At 39.8% G+C, this 20,923-nt stretch overlaps 1 protein-coding gene across 4 annotated transcripts in view; it reads right to left on the bottom strand.

Annotated features, from left to right (window-relative positions):
- Nucleotides 1–104: 104 nt before the first annotated feature.
- Msp300 (Muscle-specific protein 300 kDa) overlaps nt 105–20,923 on the bottom strand; it is a 62,915-nt gene continuing 42,096 nt past the window's right edge. The window contains exons 34-41 of one of the 4 annotated variants that reach the window (XM_076692952.1): nt 18,791–19,601; nt 18,178–18,336; nt 17,737–18,099; nt 17,222–17,332; nt 2,934–14,378; nt 1,747–1,851; nt 1,312–1,617; nt 105–981 (exon numbers count right to left, since the gene is read on the bottom strand). In XM_076692952.1, coding sequence (XP_076549067.1) covers nt 787–981; nt 1,312–1,617; nt 1,747–1,851; nt 2,934–14,378; nt 17,222–17,332; nt 17,737–18,099; nt 18,178–18,336; nt 18,791–19,601 — 13,495 coding nt within the window. In that variant the 3' untranslated portion in view covers nt 105–786. Of the gene's footprint in view, nt 991–1,311; nt 1,618–1,746; nt 1,852–2,933; nt 14,379–14,541; nt 15,100–17,221; nt 17,333–17,736; nt 18,100–18,177; nt 18,337–18,790; nt 19,602–20,923 lie in introns of those variants that run through there. The other 3 variants (XM_076692951.1, XM_076692953.1, XR_013063610.1) reach the window with 3 other exon arrangements.

The raw sequence follows: 20,923 nt of genomic DNA on the forward strand, positions 1-20,923 counted from the left end.
GAACGGAATTGTGATTGTGCGATGAATGTAACGAATAGTGTTGCGTGTGATCGTTAAAGCCTGATGGAAAATTAACAAGATGAACCATGGTGCAAAATAAAGAGAAAAAAAAAATATATATATGAAGTGTACATAATTCTATTCTATTCACCGTTGAACCTTAATTGACCCATTAACGTGCAAAATGAAGTATGGCGTTACAAACATAAATTACTACGTCGAAGCAGCGAATGAAATTAAGAACGATTACATGCTCTACTAACAGTGTTGGGCAATATTATAATTCAATTAACAATTAAATATTTAATTCGTTTGTAAAATTAATATCTGAATACACTGTACAAGAAATAATAAAATTAATAAAAAATCTACATCAAATAATCAAATTTTAATTAAATCAATTATTAATAATTGCAATTAGCGACTAACGACTAATTTCATCAAACTATAAATTTTAATCAATCGATGCCCAACACTGTTATCTAATGATCACCCTGCTCCCTTTTCCCTATAATACAAAATACAGGCAGTATATATATTATTCCTTTTTTTATATACATACTGTGTACATCAGCATTATTCTTCAACGTCTCTTACTTCAGCAAGAGATTGAATAATTTTCCCTTTTATCCCCCCTTCCCGTAGAATGATTAGAAATCGACTAGAAATGTAATTAATGTCTTAAAAAAAAGAATCTCTATAGGTATATGGTCGTTTTCTTTACTGACTCTGAGCTTTTCTTTTCTGTTTCTTTTTTCACGTATTTTGTTTCGAAGATCGTGCAGTTCACGAGACTGTTGCGCGAACACCAGCGAAGTTTGCGAAAGCCCCTGAGCATTGGAAAACGTTGGATACCTGCTGCCTTTGCTGCAGACGAGACATCACCTCCAACAGAGCATTCTTCAGGACCTTTGCCAGCGTGCTGATTTCTGGCAATGATTCAAGCTCCGATACCCGTTGCGCGTGACTGCTTAACTCGTCCTGCAAAGCCTGTTCGTACAGACACATATACGTGGATCTTTCTCTCTTTCTCTTTCTCTCTCACTATTTCGGTGACTTTATTTAAAAATAAACCAGAAACACAGGCATTCTAAATCGAGGGATTACGACACTGGCGCCAGCTCTAGGCTCATTTTTGTTAAATTAATGGCATGTTAATGTTTCTTTAGATATTAGATTCATAAGAATTTGAAAATTGCTAAGTTGGAAATTTTGGACGGTCAAGTTTTAGAAATTTCAAATACTAAAATCAATTATGGAGTAGAAAGTTTGAAAAATCAAATTTCTGAAAATTTTCCAATCTAAACGCACCTTGTTCGTAGTAAGGGGTTGCTCTTCCTTCATGCTCGCAACAATGTTCTTCAGCCAGGCATCGGTTTCGTCCAAAAATTGTTTATAAGCATGAATGTCATGACCACGTTGCACCTGTTGTCCACGTGCACCTTCTAAAGTCGCTTTTCCTTGTTCAGCTTGGGTCAAAAGCGTGGTAATTTTTGTTTGAACCTCCTCTAAATTGGACAGAAGCCTTTGTGCTTCAGAATCAGCTGGAATTTTATGTAGTTCCTCCTCTAATTGTCTTGTTTCTTCCTCGTAACCACGAAGCTCGATCAGCAAATTCTGAAATGAATTTCGATAACCTCTCAACAAATGAACAATTTATTTTCAGCCTCTGAATCATGAAAATGTACAAACATATTCTATTGAAAAATATAAGGAATTCTTAGTTTGTCACGTGTCAAATCTCACCGTGAGTGCAGACAGCATGGAATCTATGCTATCTCGTGGCAAATGAGTTCCTTTCAGGTTCGATAGACTCAGCTGTAAAACCATCAGACGCTCCTGTATGATGTCCTGTAACATAGCAACCGGTTAAATGAACGTCGACACTTGATTGAACGAACAGTGTCTTGAAAAATATGTCGTGCGGATCAGGAGCTTCAAATCAATCATGTTAATAGATTAGCTTCAGGCGGGGCCTTCAGGGGACTAATTGAATCTTTAACGAATGAAGAACTATACAAAAAGACACAGATAACACAAAGGAGCTGCACGTTTCATGGTTTTGAATATCTGCACGTATCGTCATGCAGGTAGAATAAAGAACACAGTGTTTGATAAGAATGTTCAGCAGCTATAGGGTGGTTCAAAAGTTGTGTGAATTTTTCAAGTATCTCTGGGATGCTGTCACAAAATAGGACTTAATAGAAACAAAAATATATAGAGTGAATTTTGTACAGGAATTTTGTCGACCGAACACTTCAACGTAACTTCATTCGATACTAATAAAATACTTTCGAAAATTGAAAATTTCAGGCCGCAACGCAAGCCGAAAATCAAGTAACGTTATGCTCGAGCATTTCTTACATTCTACCATGCGGATGAGAAAGGATAGGAAAGCAACAGCGATTAGCGATAATTTAAGCTGTAAACAGCGAGTGGCAGCAAAATAATCAGCGAGAGAGATAGAAAAGATACGCTCCAAGTACAGAGGACGAGAAAAATGGTGATATTGTTAAAGAAAATCGACAGAAAAAAACAAGAAGAAACAAATAAAAAAAGAGAAAACGGTTACAGATAAGAAAAACATTGTACAGTCTCGTGCAACGAAGGCTTCTTTTGGTTGAGGGGAAGTGTAGGGGGAAAAATGTCTCACTAATTATCTTTTTTACGTTATACAGTATAGACATAGCTCTAGATCCTCCACAGGATCTAAGCTCTCCCTCAAAATTAAAGATCCATGGTGGATGGCTCCTCCCTCTACCTTTCCCCTTAATCAAAAGAAATCGTTGCAGCCGAGTATACCAAGCACACGCGCGCACACACACACATCCGCCCGCGAGCGTGTGGTACACATACACGCAAATCTGTACAAAACAACAGCTGGATAAATTGAACTCGTTCAAGCTCGAGCCCTGCTTGAGACGTGATCGCACCTTGATCCCTTGTATCCTCTTTTCAGCCTCATCTTCAGCTACCACCGTCTCTTTCTCCGCCTCCGCATTCGGAGTGTGCCGCTGCATCGATGCTCTTTCTCTACCTAAATGTTCTATGGGTTCTGGAGTGAGGATAGGGTTGCTTGACGGAACGATTGAATCGTACGGTTCGGAATCAATGGGTTCTAGTTGTCGATGGAACGAGGTGGACTCGATGGTTGGAGGTTGTTCGTCTGAAATGGACGTTTCGCGATGGGGTACCAGTTGAAATCTCAGCTCCTTGGAATTTTCTAACGTTATTTCAGATGGAGGATACTCCAAAGAAAATTCGTCCCGTTTGGAAGCGGACTGTTGATCTTCGAAATGTATAGAGGATAATTCAGAAAGAGATTCGTGAAGAGTAAGATCTGACGTTGGATTCTCGACATTTTCCTGAAGAAAATCTGTTCTCTGCTCGTTTTCGCTCGACAAGTAAGTACTATAATCGCTCCAGCTACCTATACCTCCAGGGAGATCAGCGATCAAACGTTCGGTATGGGGTCCACCCATGAAGTACGGGTTCGTGGGACCGCCGTTTCCTCCACGATCGTTTAAACTACCATCGTGATCCCCATCGAAGTTGTCGGGGTCATTTGAATCGCGATTCACCTCGCTGGAAGGTTTTTGCTTCGTGTAATTAGCTAAGTTCTCGAAGAGATAACGTTCAGCTTCGTGATAAGGGTGTTTGTCTGGCCAGAAACCGCTGTCAAGGGAAAGGAACTTCGATTTGTTGATAGAGCCATTGATTTCTGATAGAGTTTGCAAGATCAATGGGGTCTGGACTGGTTTCTTTTTCTCGGGACTTAAAACCAAAATCTCGTCTGCTATATAGAATTGTACCTTGGGTTTCGCTGGTTCGATCACGATATCAGCTGTCTTTATTTCTGGCTCACTCGATATGCACTTCTCGAATTCTTCTTCAGTTTCTAACTGGGAATCAAAGGAATCAATCACGATCGGTGCTTCAAGTTCGTCTAATAACGATTCTATGGCTATATTTGCTTGAGGGATTTGATCAGTGTCTTGGATCATGTCTTCTAATTCTTTTACAATCGATGGTTCGATTTCTTCTATTTCTTCTGCAGGTACAGATTTAGGAGTTTCTTCAATTTTCTGTGATATTTCCTCTTTTGCAGGTGAAGGTTTAGGGGGTTCTTCAGGTTGCTGTAGTATCTTTTCTTTTACAGGCTGAATTTCATGAGTTTCTTCAATTTTATGAGAAACCTTCGCTTCTTCAGGAAGAATTTCAGGAGTGCTTTTAATTTTATGAGAAACCTCTTCTTCAGGAAGAATTTCAGGAGTGCTTCCAACTTGCTGAGAAACCTTCTCTTCTTCAGGAAGAACTTTAGGAGTGCTTTCAACTGGTTGAGAAACCTTCTCTTCTTCAGAAAGAACTTTAAGAGTGCCTTCAACTGGCTGAGAAACCTTCTTTTCTTCAGGAAGAATTTCAGGAGTGCTTTCAATTTGCTGGGAAACCTTCTCTTCTTTAGGAAGAATTTCAGGAGTTTCTTCAACTTTATGAGAAACCTTCTCTTCTTCAGGAAGAATTTTAGGAATTGCTTCAACTTGCTGAGAAACCTTTTCTTCTTCAGGAAGAACTTCAGGAGTTTCTTCAATTTTCTTTGAGACTTTAACTAGGTCTTCCTTGTTTTCTGTGGTGGTCTGAATATCAAGATCAACTTCTTGTGTAATTGTAGTTGCTGAAGTATCCAGAACTTTAGTATCTTCCTTCATTACTTCATCGCTTCTTTCAACCACAACTTCCTGTTTTTCAGGAACCTCTATCTTCTGTGATTCAGATACAACTTTTTCTTGAGCAGTATCTTTTGAAATCTCGTCAGCCATTACAACAGGAATATTTTTATCCTGCGATAAATTAACTTCTTCATCTGTAACCTTTGCTGATTCCTGTTCTTCGCGTTTACCCTTCTTTGTCTGCTTATTTTTACGTTTCGACTTCTCTTTAGGATCAGGAGCAGGTTCTTCCTCACTTACATATTTCTTCACTGTATCTGTCAACGTTTTTAATATTTCTTCAGTTAATTTCGATGGGTCTTGGGTTTCTTCAATCAATTTTGGCACTTCTCCTGTTTTTTCTTTAGGTATTACTTTAGGCATCGTTTCAGGTGCAAGTTTTATCTCGTCGACAATTACTTCAGCAACTTTTATAACTGGTTTCTTAGTTTCTTTGCTATTTTCCTTTATTTCTTTCTCTTGGTTTGATTCAGGGGCCAGTGTTAATTTTTCTTCTTCCAATTTTACAGGTTTTACATCTGTTTCATCTTTTTTAGTAGTTTCTGAAGCATCTGTTTCTATTTCTTCATTCTTTTGTTTGTCTGCGCGTGATTTTTCCTTCTTCTTTCGTTTCCTTCTTTCTCGATATGAAAGTTTGGATTTCACTTCCTCTTCTTCTTCTTCCTTATCTTCTTTCATTTGTACTTTATTATCTGCAACCTTTTCTTCAACAGGTATCTTGGAAGGCACAGTGGACTCTTCTTCAGGTTTTTCTGTTACTTTATCTTTTTCTTCAATCACTGGCACCTGAAACTTTTCTTTTGTAACATCTACTCCAGAATCAGCAACGTCAGGTTTTTCCTTACTTACGTGTTCCTGTTGCATATCAGTTTTTACTTCTTCTTCGACTTCAGATTCAAACACTTTCTTCTCTTCAACTGGGGTTTCTATTGCTTTTGTTAAATTTTCCATTTTTCTATCTTTGGATTTTTCTTTACGTTTTGCTGATTTTGATGTTGATTCAGGTTTTGCAATTGGTGTTGGTTCTTCTTTAATTTCTTCAATCTTTAGCTGTTCTGGGTCTTCTTTTTGTGTCTTCGTTGTATCCATTTGCTTCACTTGTTCTTTGCTTTCATGTTCTTCCTTATTTTGTGCCTTATCGTGCTTCCCTTTCTTGGATTTTTTATTTCTCTTGGAAGTACTGGTAGGTTGTTCTTTCACTTCTGTTTTTGGTTCTTCGATATTTTTCTTCTCATCTACATCAACTGGTTTATCTTCTAGAATCTCAGGTTTTTCAGGTTGTGCTTCTTGCTTCTCCTCCTTCAACTGATCCTTTTCTTCAACTTTTTTGGTTTCTTGAGTCGTATCTCTTTTTGGTTTACCTTTATTCTTTGAATGATCTTTCTTCTCTGGCTGTTTCTGAACCTTCTGATCACTCAACTGTTCCATTTTCTCTTCTTTTTCATCGACCTCACTTACCATTGCATTGTCATTCTCTTTTTCTTTACCTTGATCAGCATTTACATCACCTGTTTTACCCTTATTCTTCTCTTTTTTAGATTTATCCTTCTGTTCTTTACTTTTCTTTTGCTCTTCAACTTTCTGTGTCTTCTTTTGTTCTTCATCAGAACTTGTCTTATCAGTAACGTGTTTCGAAGTTGTATCTTCTCTTCTAATACTCCTAGATCTAGATCTGGATCTTCTGGATCGTAGTTCTCGTCGATTCACGAACTCTATGAACCCTTGTTCGTCAACTTGAACAACTTTTTCGATTGGGACCGGTTCTGGAGCTTCTTCGACGTGAATCTGTACGTGCGGAGGCGAATCTTGCTCTTCCTTCACCACAATCTTTTCGGGAGAGGGTGCTGGAACAGGTTCCATGAATTCTACGTGCTTGCCCACTATGGAAGCCCATGAATCTTTCATCGTTTCAGGAGTAACAATTTCTATTAGGTTCGAAGTTGAAGAATCTATGTTGTCTTCGACTTCTAGAGCTTCTTTCTCGATTTCTTCTACCCAGGAGGTTGATTCCACTTTGAACATGTCTTTTTCATCAATTTTAAAATCTGTTACTGAACTTTCTTCAGATTTAGAAGGTTCTTCTATTTCTTGTGCACTTATTAACTTTGTAGTAGGTGTTACTTCTTCTATTTCAGTAATTTTCTTGTCTTCAGGTACTTCGTCTATAATCTGGTCATATTTCAGAGGAATTGGTTGCATTAGAATGATATCTTCTTGAGGAGGGGTTCTTCGAGCAGCAGCTGCAACCTGAGCATATGATTTGTTGCATTCTTTTGTTGTCAGTTCTGTTGATTCTTCAAATTTGTCAATTTTCGATTCTTTTTTATCAATTTCAGTTTCAGAAGCTTTCAATTCTATGTTGCTTTTCTCTTGCTTTTTATCTTTTTTCTTTTGTTTCGTTGGTTTCTGTTGTGCTTGTGGACTCTGAGGTTCTTCAGAAGTAATTTTATTGATTTCTTCTAAAGATTCCTCAGGTTTCTCGGTTTTCGACTTTTCTTTATCAATTTCTGCTACAGGAACAGAAGGTTTTAATTCAATGTCCCCCTTTTCTTGTTTTGCATCTTTCTTCTTTTGTTGTCTCGTTGGTTTCTGTGGTGTTGATGCACTTTGAGATTCCTCAGCTGCAATTTCAACCACCTGCTCCACTTTTCCAACTGTTAGAGCCTGCATCAATGACTCCTGCTTCGTATCTTTCTTCTTTTGTTTCGCTGGTTTCTGTTGTGTTTGTGGACTCTGAGGTTCTTCAGAAGTAATTTTATTGATTTCTTCTGAAGATTCCTCGGGTTTCTCGATTTTGGACTTTTCTTTATCAATTTCTGCTACAGGAACAGAAGGTTTTAATTCAATGTCCCCCTTTTCTTGTTTCGCATCTTTCTTCTTTTGTTGTCTCGTTGGTTTCTGCTGTGTTGGTAGACTTTGAGGTTCTTCAGCTGCAACTTCAACTATCTGTTCCACCTTTTCAACTTTCAGAGCTTCCATCAATGATTCCTGGGATGTTATAACTTGTTGACTTTCTTCAGGGACAGTAATATCAGTGGCACTTTTCATACCAACCACAGATGCCCAAGATTTGGTACAAACTGGTGACTGACTTTCTTCTTTAGGGACGTCTTTCATTTCAGGTTGACTTTCTTCTTTTTTGTCTTCTCCTGCAGAAATTTCAACTACAGTTTCTTTAGGTATTGATTCTGGAACTTCGTTTTCTTTCTTTGATTTTTCTTCTCGTTTCTTCATTGCTTCTGGTGAACTAGTTTCTTGTTTATCTTGCTTCTTTGCTTCCTTTTCTGGTATTGATTTTATTTTGCCATCAGCTTTTTCTTTCGGCTGCTTCTGCTTTCCTGATTTTGCTGACACTTTTGCATCTTCCTTCTTAGACTTGTCCATAGGTTTATCCTTCTCTTCTTTCAACACAATTTCTGGTGGTTTATTTTCACTTACTTTACCAGTCATTAATTTCTCTGTTGTTGTTGTTTCGATTAAGGTAATATTCTCTTGTAGTGAAGGCTTTTCTTCTTTCGTTGGTGTTTTAACGTCATCCTTTTTCTTCGACTCGATGGAAGATTTTGTTTTTTCAGAAGCAGACTTCTTTTCTAACTCCTGTTCAATTATACTTGTACTTTCAATCATTTCTTCTTTCTTTGTTTCAGGTTGTTTTTCTTCTTTAACTTTTTCTGCTTCAGGTAATTCAGTTATAGATTTTGTTTCTTCTTCAACTTTTCGTGATGGTTGCTCTACTTTAATAGCTTCTTCAATAGGGACTTCAGGTTGTTTATGTTTTTCTGCTTCCACTTTTAACTTTTCTTCAACCATCTTTTTCTGTTTCTTCTGAGCGTCTGGTTTCTTCTTTTCAATTTCTTTCTCTGCTTTTGCTGTCTCAGGTCTTTTATTCACATCATCAGATTTAATGGTAGTAGATAACACGTTAGGTTCTTTATATTCAGTTACTGCTTTATCATCAATAATAGCCTCCTTGACTTCTTCGACATATTTAACTTCTTTGACTTCTTTGACTTCTGTGACTTCGAGTTTCTCTATTGATTGATCTTTCAAAGCTGCGTCTGTAGGTTCCTCAGTAATTTTAACTGTATATCTATCGACACTTTTTTCTATTTTCGGAATTGCTTCAGCATCAGAGGTTACTGACTTCAAAGGTTCCCTTTCTTCTGGTTGCACCTCTAAAGCCTCTTTCTTGATTTCAATAACACTATTGGTATTAGATTCTTCAGAAGAAGTAGATACAACCTCTTTATCTTTCCTCTGCTTAGACATTACCCATTCACTTTCCAATTCATAGAACGTACAAACAGGATATTTAACAGATTCAGTAATCAAAGCACGTTTCCTAAATTCAGCATCTGATTCTTCTATATCTTCTTCCTGCTCCTCCTCAGGCTTCTTCATAACCGATTCCTGAACAATTTTCTCAATCCTTGTGGATTCTGGAGGTGGAGAAGGAGGTACATTTTCTTCCTCCACCTTCATTACTTTGAAACTTTTATAGAAACCATTTTCAGCTTCCATGTAATTGTGATAATTAATCCAATACGGTTTAATTAGGTCTGTGTAATAATAGGAAATAACATCCTTGATTTTTGGTTTAGAATCATGTGTTTTAACTTCTGGAAGTTCTATTTGATCGCTAACAATGGATACTTCATTTTCAGCTTCAATTACCTTTATTTTCTTCACTTCTTCCTTAACTAATTCCTTAGTAATGGGCACAATTTCTTCCTTTTTATGTTTAGAATCGTCCATTGTAATTTCTGAAAGTTTTGTTTGATCATCAATAATAGATACTTTATCGTCAACTTTAGATACTTCTGTTTTCTTTACTTCTTCCCTAATTGACTCCTCAACAATAGAACTCGATTTATCTTCCCTAACGTTCTCTTCCACTTTTTCACTTTTGTCCCCCTTTTCTCCTCCTATTCCACCCTCCCACTTCAACATCAATATCTCCGGATGTCCAGATTTAAATTCCCTACACTCTTCGGCATTAACATTTTGTGTAACTTCTAAATCATATCCCTGCTCCTTCTCTAAAGCATCAGAATCCTGTTCGTCCTTTACGCTTCCTACAGATCTAGGCGACAAAGGAGTCCCAGAACGACCTCTCCTCCTATCCTGAACGCTACCAAACAGAATTGGCTCGTCATTACCAGTCAAACTGTCGATATAGATCGCGTAATTCGACTTCTCTCCTAAAGTGTCTAACGATTCTTTCGAAGGAATACCAATGGCTGAATCATCGGCAACCCTAGCATATCTGGTTGTTAGGCTAGCCTCTACTGTTTCGGGACGCAGGGTGATTAGTTCGGTGGGTTTGGAGCCTACGATCTTGGGTAAGGGGATGCTTTCTAAGATCTCTACGGATTTCACGGATTTCACATCGGGTGGTTTCACTTCCACAGAGCCGGGGATGCTGGTCGTCGTCGTCACTGTTGTGATCGTCTTTTCGATGATCAATGCTTTGCCTGTTGTTGAATCGACTGGTGAAATTGGATCTGAAGTCTGGACTTCATTCGTTTCTTCTTTATTTGATTTTTCGTCATGAACTTTTAAGTCATTAGAAGTTTCATCGGCATCCGTTTTAGCCTCAGCTGCTGGAGCTTCAATTTTCAACGATGATGGTATTTCATCTTTTTTAATAGTTTCTTTGATTATTAATTCCTGGGGTTCATTTTTAATTAGTTCGGTTTGGATGTCAGCTTTCTGATCTACACTTGTGGTAACTGTCTTTTCTTCAGTTATGTTTTTGTGTTCTTGTTTCTTTTTCTTCTTCTTCTCCATCTTTGGTGTACCTGGTTGACTGGCTTTAGGTTCCTCTTTGGGTTCAGTGATGCTGGTTGGAGGAATATTTTCGGTAATTTTCTCTTTTGATTTACCTGGTTTCTTCAATTTTGGTGGTGTAGGAGTTGGTTCATCTGTTTCTGGTTTTGGGGATGTTTCTGGCAATGGAACTTCAGGGACAGTAACAGAATCATTGTCAATGACTTTAATAGAAGATACTTTATCTTCACTGTATTCTTTTAATTCTTTTGAACTTTCGTCTTGATCAATCTTATCAGTTTTAACGATATTTTCTGTGGATTTGCTTTCGATTTTTTCTTCACTTATAGATATTTGTTTAACTTCACACTTTTCTTGCAATTCAAGCATTAATGCTTCTATTTCATCTCTTTCCTTTAATTCTTCTTTTTCTTCTAGTGATAAGGAAGGTTTCAAACTTTCTTCTTTCTTTCCTTTCATCGGTGATTTGGATTTCTTATGTTTCTTCTTCTTTTTCTCTGGCTGTTCCTTCTCTTGTACCAAACTTTCCTTCTTTATTTCTTCTACAACAACTTGTTCGCTAACACTCTTTTCTTCAATTATTGATTTCTCCTCAATCTTATCTACATTTTCTTTAAGAACTCTTTCTGTTTCAGAAGTTGTTTTCAGACCAGCATCAGCTTCTTTCTTCACCTTCTTTTTATCTTTTGCTTTAGTGTGTTTCTCCGACTCAATGAGTTTCTTAGTGTCTTCCTTTACTGATTTCTTGATTGCAAGTTCTTCTTTTTTTACCTTCTCCGGGGTTGGTACCTCTGATTTTATCGATACACTTGATTCTCTGGATCTAATGTCTACCCCGGATTCTATTGCACGATCTAATGCACTCATTGCAGCCTTTTGTTCTTCTTCAATGTCTGTTTTCGATTCAACTTCAGATTTCACTTCATCTTTCTTCTGACCTTTTTTCATTTCATCGCTCTTTCTTCTCTCTACTTTCCCTGTTGCTTTCTTGCCTTTATTGTCTCTTTGTATTTTTACATCAGAGTCTGATTTTATTTCTTCTGCTTTGTTATCTTTCATTACATCTGATTTCTCTTCAGAATCCTTCTCTTGTGTGGGTTTCTTAGGTATCTGCTCTTTCTTTTTACCCTTACCTTTCGCATTTTCTTTAGGTTTATTTTGTTCCTTCGGTATTATTGGTTCACTAGATTTATCCTTCGATTCAAGTTTAGTTTCAATTATTTCATCCACTTTCCTCGACTCATCTTGTTTCTTTTCTTGTAGATTTCTAGCATTTTTAGAAGCTTCCATTTTAGTTACTTGTTCTTTCTCAACAGCTACAGATTTTTTAATTTGTTCCGCATCATTTTCAACCTTCGCATCTTTAGCTTTACCTTTCTGTTTCTTCTTCGACGAAGGCTCTTTCTTTTCTTCTTTCACCTCAACCTTCTTCCCTGAAATTTCACTCGTTGGTTCTATTTTTACTTCAGGCTTAGTTGTGTCAATATTTTCAGGCTCAACCTTTCGAACTTCCCCTTTTGTTTCTTTTCCTTTCACCTTGACGTCGTCTTTAACATTCCTCTTCTCAGAATCTTTGTCTTTGCTTTCTTTAGCATCGTCCTTCGATTTAATCTGTTCCTTAATGGTAGACTGAGTCATCGAAGTTTCAGCAATCACTGACTTATCCTTACCCTTCGCCTCAACCTTCTGTTTACTCTGCTTCTTCTTCTCGCTGCTCTTCGCATTCTTCTTTTCACTTTCTTCTTTAGCTTTTTCCTGACTGGTATCTTTAGCCTTAATCTGTTCTTTCGATTTGTCTCTCTGATTCTTCTTCTGCTTATCCATGTCTTCAATTTCCTTCAAAGCTTTCTCAATCTCATCATCCACCGTTTTCTCCATCTTCTTCTTCTTCGTCTTTCGTTTCTTCTCCTGAGATTTGCCTATTTGTTTCTCTTCTGATTTCTCCCTTTCTTTCTCCTTTTCAACAAATGCCTGCTTTTCCTGACCAACATCGCCTCGTTTCTCCTTTTTATTAATTTCAGCTTCACTCTTTTCAGAACTAACTGAAATATCTATAGAAGTTTCTCTGCTCTTCACTTCGGGTGCTTCCTTCCTCTGCTCCACTGTACCTTTCTTCTCTTTCTGAGACTTTTCTTGAGATTTCTCAGGTGTCCTTCGAGCTCTCTTCTCAGGAATCCTCGATTTAGGCGCATCCTGATGAGTCTTCCTTCCTTCCCGTTTCTTCGTGGTGTCCCACTCTTCCTGTCTCGTTTCCTGTTTAGTTACCGAAGACTCTCTCGTCTGTCTCACATCCTGAGGAGGACTGTGCTCGTGCACCGAGGATGTCGAGGTTGCTGGGGAACCAGATCGTTCTTTCACCTGTCTCAGCACCGAACTCGTTGGTGAAGAAACGGAACTAGTAACAGGTGGTCGAGTACTAAGTCCCTGAGACAAGATCTGAGCATAGGAAAAGGTTTTACTCTCACTGGAACCTGCATTCTTCTGCTTAATCGCGTCTGAAGACGACACAGGTTGTTCCTGCTCCACTGGCTTTTCAGGTTCGACAGCTTCCGGTTGGACAACCGGTTGCACTTCCAAACCAGGTGGTGCCTGACACTTCTCTTCAACATTCTGCACCGTTATCGGAGATTTCGTTGGATTCTTAAACTTGGATGAATGATGTTGCCTCGGTTGTTGTTTCTGGAACTGATTCTGCTGATAGATCTCCGTTTCCGGTACGTAACTAGGCTGCGCCACGTAGTGTTCCGGCGGAAAGGCTATCTGACTTTCAGGATAATGAGGCATAGCGATTTGCTGAGGCGCAGCCGGCATGTAGACGTAGGAACTAACCGGATACGCGATCTGAGAGCCTATGTAACCCACCAGTTCCGGTATAGGTGGATGAATATAATTATACATCTCTGGTACTGGCTGAGGTCTTGCCACGTTTTCATAACCAGCTTCATTCAACATGACATAGTCTTCCATAGCTTCATCAGCCCAGCTGGTTTTCGTTTCAGAAACTTTCTCAGCAGTTTGCACTTCAGCAACTTCAGCCTCTTGATAAATCTCTACTATCTGACTCGGTTGCTCTTCAACAATCTCCTCGGTACGTTCTTCAACTTCAACCGTAGGAACTTTCAGGTCAACCTTCTCCTGTTCACCTTCCGAGCTAGACACATCAGGTGGATTGTCCTTGGAGATGGATCTAGCACCCCGGCCGATCTCGACCGAAGGACTTCTGGAAGTCTGTCTGCTTCCACGAAGAATATCCGCGTAGGAAGTCGAACCAGGCATCCATATGGGACTTGCCGATCTACCCCTCCTCTCTTCCTTGGGTGCCAAGGTGTTCTTCAGTGACATCGGTTCTCTCTTCGTCAACCTAGGAGATTCAACGTTCTCCACGGTTGTTGATTCTTTAACCGCTTCGGCTTCTCTTCTAACGAAGGTCGCTTTTCTAGATTGGGCTCTGTATTTAGGCGTAGTCTCGACGGAGTCTATCTTGGACACGTGCTGCGTTGCTTTCGCTTCAGGTTCTCTCGGCTCCTCCGGTTCTTCGACCACCTTCGCCTCTTCTTCTTTGCCGCTAACGACACGAGACGGTGAACTATCGGGTGGAACGACCGGTTTCTGGATGGATAATTGGGCGGTCGGTCTCAACACCTGAATGGACAGAGGGGTCGTTTCGTCCCGGGGGTTTCTGAATGGGCTCGAACCCCTGGAACTCGGACTGGTACGACCAGCTGCGATGTCCGCGTACGATACTTGATTGATCGGCCGATTCTCGTTGCTCTGTACATAGTACGGGTCCACGGTGTATATTTGATCCAGGAGTATCTTGCTCCGTTGCCTCCATTCGTCCATCCTTAGCTGCAGGCTCTGCTTTATCCGTCCACGGAGGATCAGCCAAGGCACAACAATGGAATACACATACGTCAATTTTCTGGGTGTCTCTGTGTTTATTTATTTTGATTTGTTTGTTTTTGTTTTTTGTAGTAGGGAAAAAGAAGATTATGTTAAATGGATCGAGGTGGTTGGAGTAACCTTTCATTTTTTTGTTTGTTGGAGAGTTTTAGTATGCGTGTATTAAACATTATGATCAGCGATGGGCATGTGACGCGCGAAGGAAGTTAAAGAAAAATTATAATTGATGTTCGCAACAAAGAGGGCATTTTATTCTCTCTTTAAAATAAAGATACAGCCGTACATTTGCTCTCTATGATCGGACACCACGTTTAGGAAATTTGCTCGATATATATATAAAGTTCGCTAAAAAAGATCCTGAGGTATTAAAAATCGTACGATCCCCCTCCGCGAATGAAGGCATACGTCGAATTTTTCATTTAATAAAAGAGAAGAAGTTCCCTTGGACGTTGCCTTCGTTCCGGATGGAAAGCGTGGAACTCTTTACGGGTGAGAAAAAGACATTACGCTAAGGAACAATACTATATCGCGCAATTTTTTTTTTTTCTTAATTAATCGACTAGACTGGTCATGAATCCAATGGTTCCGGGTCGGGTGTTCCTCTCTGAGCGAGGATCTTCGACCTCTCTGTACGCGCTTGGATTTTACTGTGCAATGATTTGATCTTCTCTCGATAAATCTATCCAACGAACGAACCAACGAACAAACAACACGCCGAGCGAGCGAGATTGACCCAAGCAGAGATCATCGAAATGGAGAGAGAGAGAGACAGAGATCCAAGGAACCAAGAGAAATAATAAGGAAGGAACAAAAAAAAAAAGAAACCGAGAAGAGAACCAGAAGACGACGATGGCGAAGCAGAGACGATGATCGAGATAGAACGTGAACGGTGTGGAATGGATAGTTTTTCAAGGGACGAAGAAGGGGCAAGGGTGTAGCAAATAAAATTTCGTGAATCAAATAGCCGATGCGAATGGATTAAAGACAAAAATTAAAATGAACAAACACAACGGACGGAAGAATAAAAGAAAAAGAATCGCGAATGAAATAATCAGGGTATAATTGACTTGTGTTCCTCGCATTGATTTTCTTTTAACACAAGTCTTTGGAGGTCACTTGATTTTCTTGCGTATCTTCCCGTTTCCGTGTTCGTCGTCGATCGCACGGTATTTCATACGGAAATGAAGCTCGCGGTTTCAGCATTGCTTGGCTACGCTGATAAAAAAGCCTACGGTGATCTTGTGGGTGAAATAGAATTCTGTGTGTGGCGGACATTGCAAGACATTTATTGTATTCGTTACGCGTGTACTTTGTGCGATTGCTACTTTTCTTTTCTTTTTACTCGATGTCTTCTTACGACACAGAGTGCGATACATTTGAATTTTCTTGATCGTTTTATCTCTCGTGTCGTATAGTACAATAGACAAGTAATACGGCGAGAGAAAATAACGAGAACACGTGTATTACACAAAGAAAAAGAAAAAAAAACAAGCAAAATCAAGTAATCCCCATCACGGAACAGCAACACGTATGGGTGTCGTTAAACTGGTGACGTACACGGAGAGGAAAGATGAGAAACTATAAACTAAAAACCTTTGGTACATGGTAGAAACTTTTCAAATTTATAAAGGACTTTGAAATTAATAATTTTGCAAAAATATAGGGAGTACCTTTCTGAAATAAGGGAAAAATTCTCACGAATTTCACCCTTATTTTTGAGAAGTCCTAATTATTCAAAATTTTAATTTCTAAAGTTTCTTCACAATTATGCAAAGTTCGAGCCGAGAAATCGTTCCAAAGGTCGTGGAAGAACGAAAGTGCGTGAGAGTGACACGATCGATTGATCTCTCGTAAGAGAACGTCAAGAAAGAGAGATAGTGGTGACAAAATTTTAGTTAGAGCATGATACCAACCAATACCGCGTAACATGATGTACCACCACGATGATAGCATGCTGAATAAATCATTCGATCGCTATTTGCGAAAGAATGATCCACATTTTCGTCGAGACTTTTGGAATTTTTTAAGCAGCGTGATTAGCAGATTCATTTCGTCTAGAGAGGAATATAGAGAGATAGAGAGACAGAGATAGAGAAGAAAGGAAATAGTGTTTAATGATTTTATGAGTTAAAAGAAAGCGTTAAATGAATATAATTACAATATTAACATCTCTGGTGAGTTGAAAAGCTTTGACAGGGAAAATTGCATAAAATGAATGGCTAAACTAGGAACAGGGTAAATAGGTTTCAACGGAAACACCTTGATCTAAATTATAATTAAAAACCATCGACCTCTGTCTCCCAATAGAAACTACCCTTGAAAAGGGTAATCAAAATGTTTCCAATTTTAATTAGTACGTTGCAAAATTTTCATCGATCCCTTTACGTAATTATTATGCAAGGGTCGATTAAAATTTTAACCCTGACGCAGTTAACTCTGACAGTACCAAAAATAGGGTTTTTTTTTTTTTGAAAATTTGGTACATGTATAAAAAGAGTTGGTATTGCGAGGGTTAAGGATTAATGTGCTCGATCGACGGTTAATTGTTAGTCACTTGGAGATTACGAAGATACAAGCACTGTCTCGAGAGCAGATAGAGAGAAATTCCACGTGAATAGAAGGGTTAAAACTATCCCATGATCCCTTAACTCGTTCGAGCCCCATTTTCAAAGGGATGACAACAGAACGCGACGTATCTTGGTGGTGGTTTTCAGTTGGTATCGAGCAAATGCAAAAAACTCAACTTGCTGCTTTAGCGCACTTGTGCAGGTGATGAAAAGGTGGGATCAAGGCAAACCTACCTGTTGCTCCTGTAAAGCTTTCTCCTTGTCGTTGGACAGGTAAGTAGGGCTCAATACCGTCCTCAGTTGCTGCTCCACCTGCATTATCTGTTGCCTCAATTGTTGAATCTCCTAAAATTATAAACAGGGGTCAGCCGTATTCTTTTCGATACCATATCGATCACTGATCCCTTTCAATTCTATTCAAATATAAAATTTCAACAAAGAATTACCACGTTGACAGCCACTGAGATCACCTATGGTGCTTAAAATTGTCACTTTATAAATATAATATTAATAATTTAAAATAGCACCCTGTAATTAATATTTTAATAATCCATACTACGGTACGTCTGACCACATAAGGTTGTACTACTGTGGCGGTAAACGCGCTGTCTGACTATCGCTACCTCTTTTCCCTTAATTCACTTCAGAAATAAGAATTGGATCAGCGATCGCGTTTCGAAAGAATACATCTACAGTCGAGAGCAAGAAAGAAGAGACATTTCTTCATCGACAGGCTGTTAAGTCCTAACCTGTTGATATTGATCGATCTGCGCTAAACAAGCCTCTAACGATGTCGTCTGTTCTTTCACAGTGGTGTTAAGATCGTCTAATTCAGCCAGTAACTCGTCTACGGTATCCCCAATTTTTCTATCACCGCCGATTCCCGAACGGAAGTGAACCTGAAGCTTCTCCATCGAAAGAGTGATTTTCGTTTTCTGTATCGTCACGTCGCTCAACATTTTCTCCCGCATACTATGCTGATCCCTTAACGGTTTCTTTTTATTTTGCTGCGATTCGAGACTTTGTTTCGCTTTCTCGATCCACGTTCTCGATTCTTTTAATTTTCGTTCGCATTGCTCCCATTCCTCGCTTGTTTCTTGCAGCAGCGCGTTCTGAAACGTTAAACGATATTCACACACACGCGCATCTTACGCACGACTCGTTAATCCCTAAATTATACAAACACCAACCCTTTCCAACAGTTGACCTTCCACCTGAACCTTCGCCTCTTCAGCTTCCAACAATTTCTCGGGCAAATCGCCCACGCTGCACACCTGACCGATACTTTCGAGCTCTTTTCCCATGTCGCTGAGATTCTTGTTGATTTGTTTGCAGCTCTTTACGGCTGTCTGCAGACGAACAAGAATTAGACGAATTAATTTAGATTCTCCCATAAGAGAAATCGAGCCACTGAAGGATGATCCATGCTCTTGTTTCGGATAACGATGAACGTGAAATTTTTGGAAATTTTCTAAATATCAACTATTTTTTACCCGAATACCATTGTGAATATTACACCGAATATAATATTAATGATTTAAAATAGCGCCCTTTTATTTTAATAATCCATACTACCGTATGTCTGACCACATAAGGTTGTACTACTGTGACGGTAAACGCGCTGTCTGACTCTCTCTGTCTCTTTTCCCTGAATTCACTTCAGAAATATGAATTGGATCAGTATTACTACGAGTTTCCTTAACTCTGAAGAAATTGATAATAATTTCCAAAATCACGTTCCCTCGTCATCCTCCAAGGAACAAGATCGCTCCTCAGATCAGTGCATCAGTTTCACCCACGTACCGAGTACTCGTGCAGCCTCTGCCTGGCCTGCACAAGGGTGCTGAGCTTCAATGGCTCAACTAGGAACTGTCTCTTCTCCTCTGTCCACGTTTTCACGGCTTCGTACAACGTCAAGAATCTCTGCCAAGCGTCGATGGTATCAGCCACCACTTGTTTCCTACTGTCTAACCACGTTCGTACTTGGTTCAACTGTTCGGTAACGTTGTGAACGGTGCTGTCGATTAATTGTTTCTCGGTCTCGTCTCTCGTGTTCTCGCCGATGGTACGGCCGTTTCTCGTTAATCGTTCGAGCTTGTCGGTGATCGTGCCCAATTCGTCTTGCACCTGTTTCAATTGCTCCTTCAGAGGGATCGGTTCGATGGATCTGTCCTGTACCTTCAGTTCCGCCTGTCTTATCCACGCTTGAACCTCGTCCAGATCGGTAAGATAATCCGACCTGACGGTCCGGGCACGTTTCTGTTCCCTCTGTTTCTCCTCCATCGCTTGAGCGGTCGCTTCGGCGCAAAGTTCCAATGCCGTCAAATGTTGAGCAAGATCGCTGGGTACAAGCTGCTGGCTAGCTTGGTACCGCGCCTTAGTGCTTCCTGAGAATTTTTTCGCTACCTCCAGCACCTCGCCGACCGCCGAGGATAACGCTTCTAATTCCTCCTCGGTAGAGTCCTGATTCGGTCCGTATATGTAAAAGCCCGAAGCGCGTTCGCGCGCCTCGTTCAGACGTTTCCTCAGGTGCTCGATCTCACGCTCGGTGCTCTCGAACGCCTCCAAGTCCTCGTCCGCCTTCTTCGATTTCTTCTGCAGAGAGTCGACGAGCCTGTAACGAGCACCGATTTCTCATTCCCCCGTCATTACACGTCGCTCCGTAGCTTTCTCGTGAATTATCTTTCACCCGATGAATGTCGACGAAACGAAATGCTATGAATTTCAGAGCCCTTTCAAAAGACTAGGAAGTTTGGTTGCGAGAAATTATCTTAGATTCGCGACGAATCTCGACGATGCTAACGAAAGAGAATTCGAAGAATTCGAACACCTCGGGATGAAATATCGAATCGAAAAGCTAAAGGAAATTTGGTTTCCTTTAATCAACAGGCGCGCAACGAGCTTGTCGAGCCGAGTCGCAATCACCGGCGGATGTTTACAGATCCAACGAAATACCAACGTCACCGACGGCAACTCTTCGGTCACTAGTTCGGTAACGGAAAACGATTTGCCCTCTTAGCCGCGTGCTCGTCGGCCAGGCGTAAAAATAGATTTTAACATATTTCATGTGCGAGCAAGTGTGCAATAACGCGTGCCAACTCGTGGCCATCCCGTCGTCCTGGCGTACAGGGCAGGGGTTCGACCGAAGGGAAGGCAGAAAAGAAGAAAGGATTACGTTGAATCGATCGTGCGGCCTCAAGGAATTGTTCGAGACGGAGATGCGACGAAATTAGAATCGGAAATGCGTGTCGCTGGTTCGGTTGTGGCTGGAACGAAGCCAGATACAGCCGGAGGACGATTTGGCTAAAAGTAGACGCGGGATCTGTGTACGTGTGAGTCGACCAGAAGTTTGGTAGAATTAAAATTATTCTTTAAACACTGCCGGTTAGTCTTTTAATTTCCCTCAAATTTCCTTATCTTTTTATTTTGTTAATAATAGATCAGACGTAATATTACGTTACTAGATTTGAATATGTTCAATTACGTATGCTGGTAAGAATATGGATTTGCTTGTTGTTTCTACTTGTTTCATCGTGGCCAAGGGAATCGTACAAGGTTTCGTATCCTGCCAAGTGTTTTCGTAAAGATGACTGCACCACAGGAATGTCGCAAACAATCAACAAGGACGTCAATTTTAAAGTGAAACGAGCAATGAGGATTAGGGAACAAGTTGAATTATTTTTAATCCTTCTTTGCTAATTAAAATGATTCGAATAATTGATAGAATTTTTCTATAAATCTAGATTGTTTGTTACCGATTCTAGATTCTTTCTTTTTGGGTGTCATTTAGCGAAAGTTGTCCGGAGCGACGTCCACGTGGAATTTCCGAGTACAGGAAAGGTTCGTGATGTCAATGTCAAGTGTCGTGCATGGTGCTCGCTTCTTTTCATACAATGACATCATCGTTGTTAATAGCGAACCACGTTCAACTCGAGC

The sequence above is a fragment of the Osmia lignaria genome, chromosome 16, assembly GCF_051020975.1.
Source record: "Osmia lignaria lignaria isolate PbOS001 chromosome 16, iyOsmLign1, whole genome shotgun sequence".
Taxonomy (NCBI): Eukaryota; Metazoa; Arthropoda; class Insecta; order Hymenoptera; family Megachilidae; genus Osmia; species Osmia lignaria.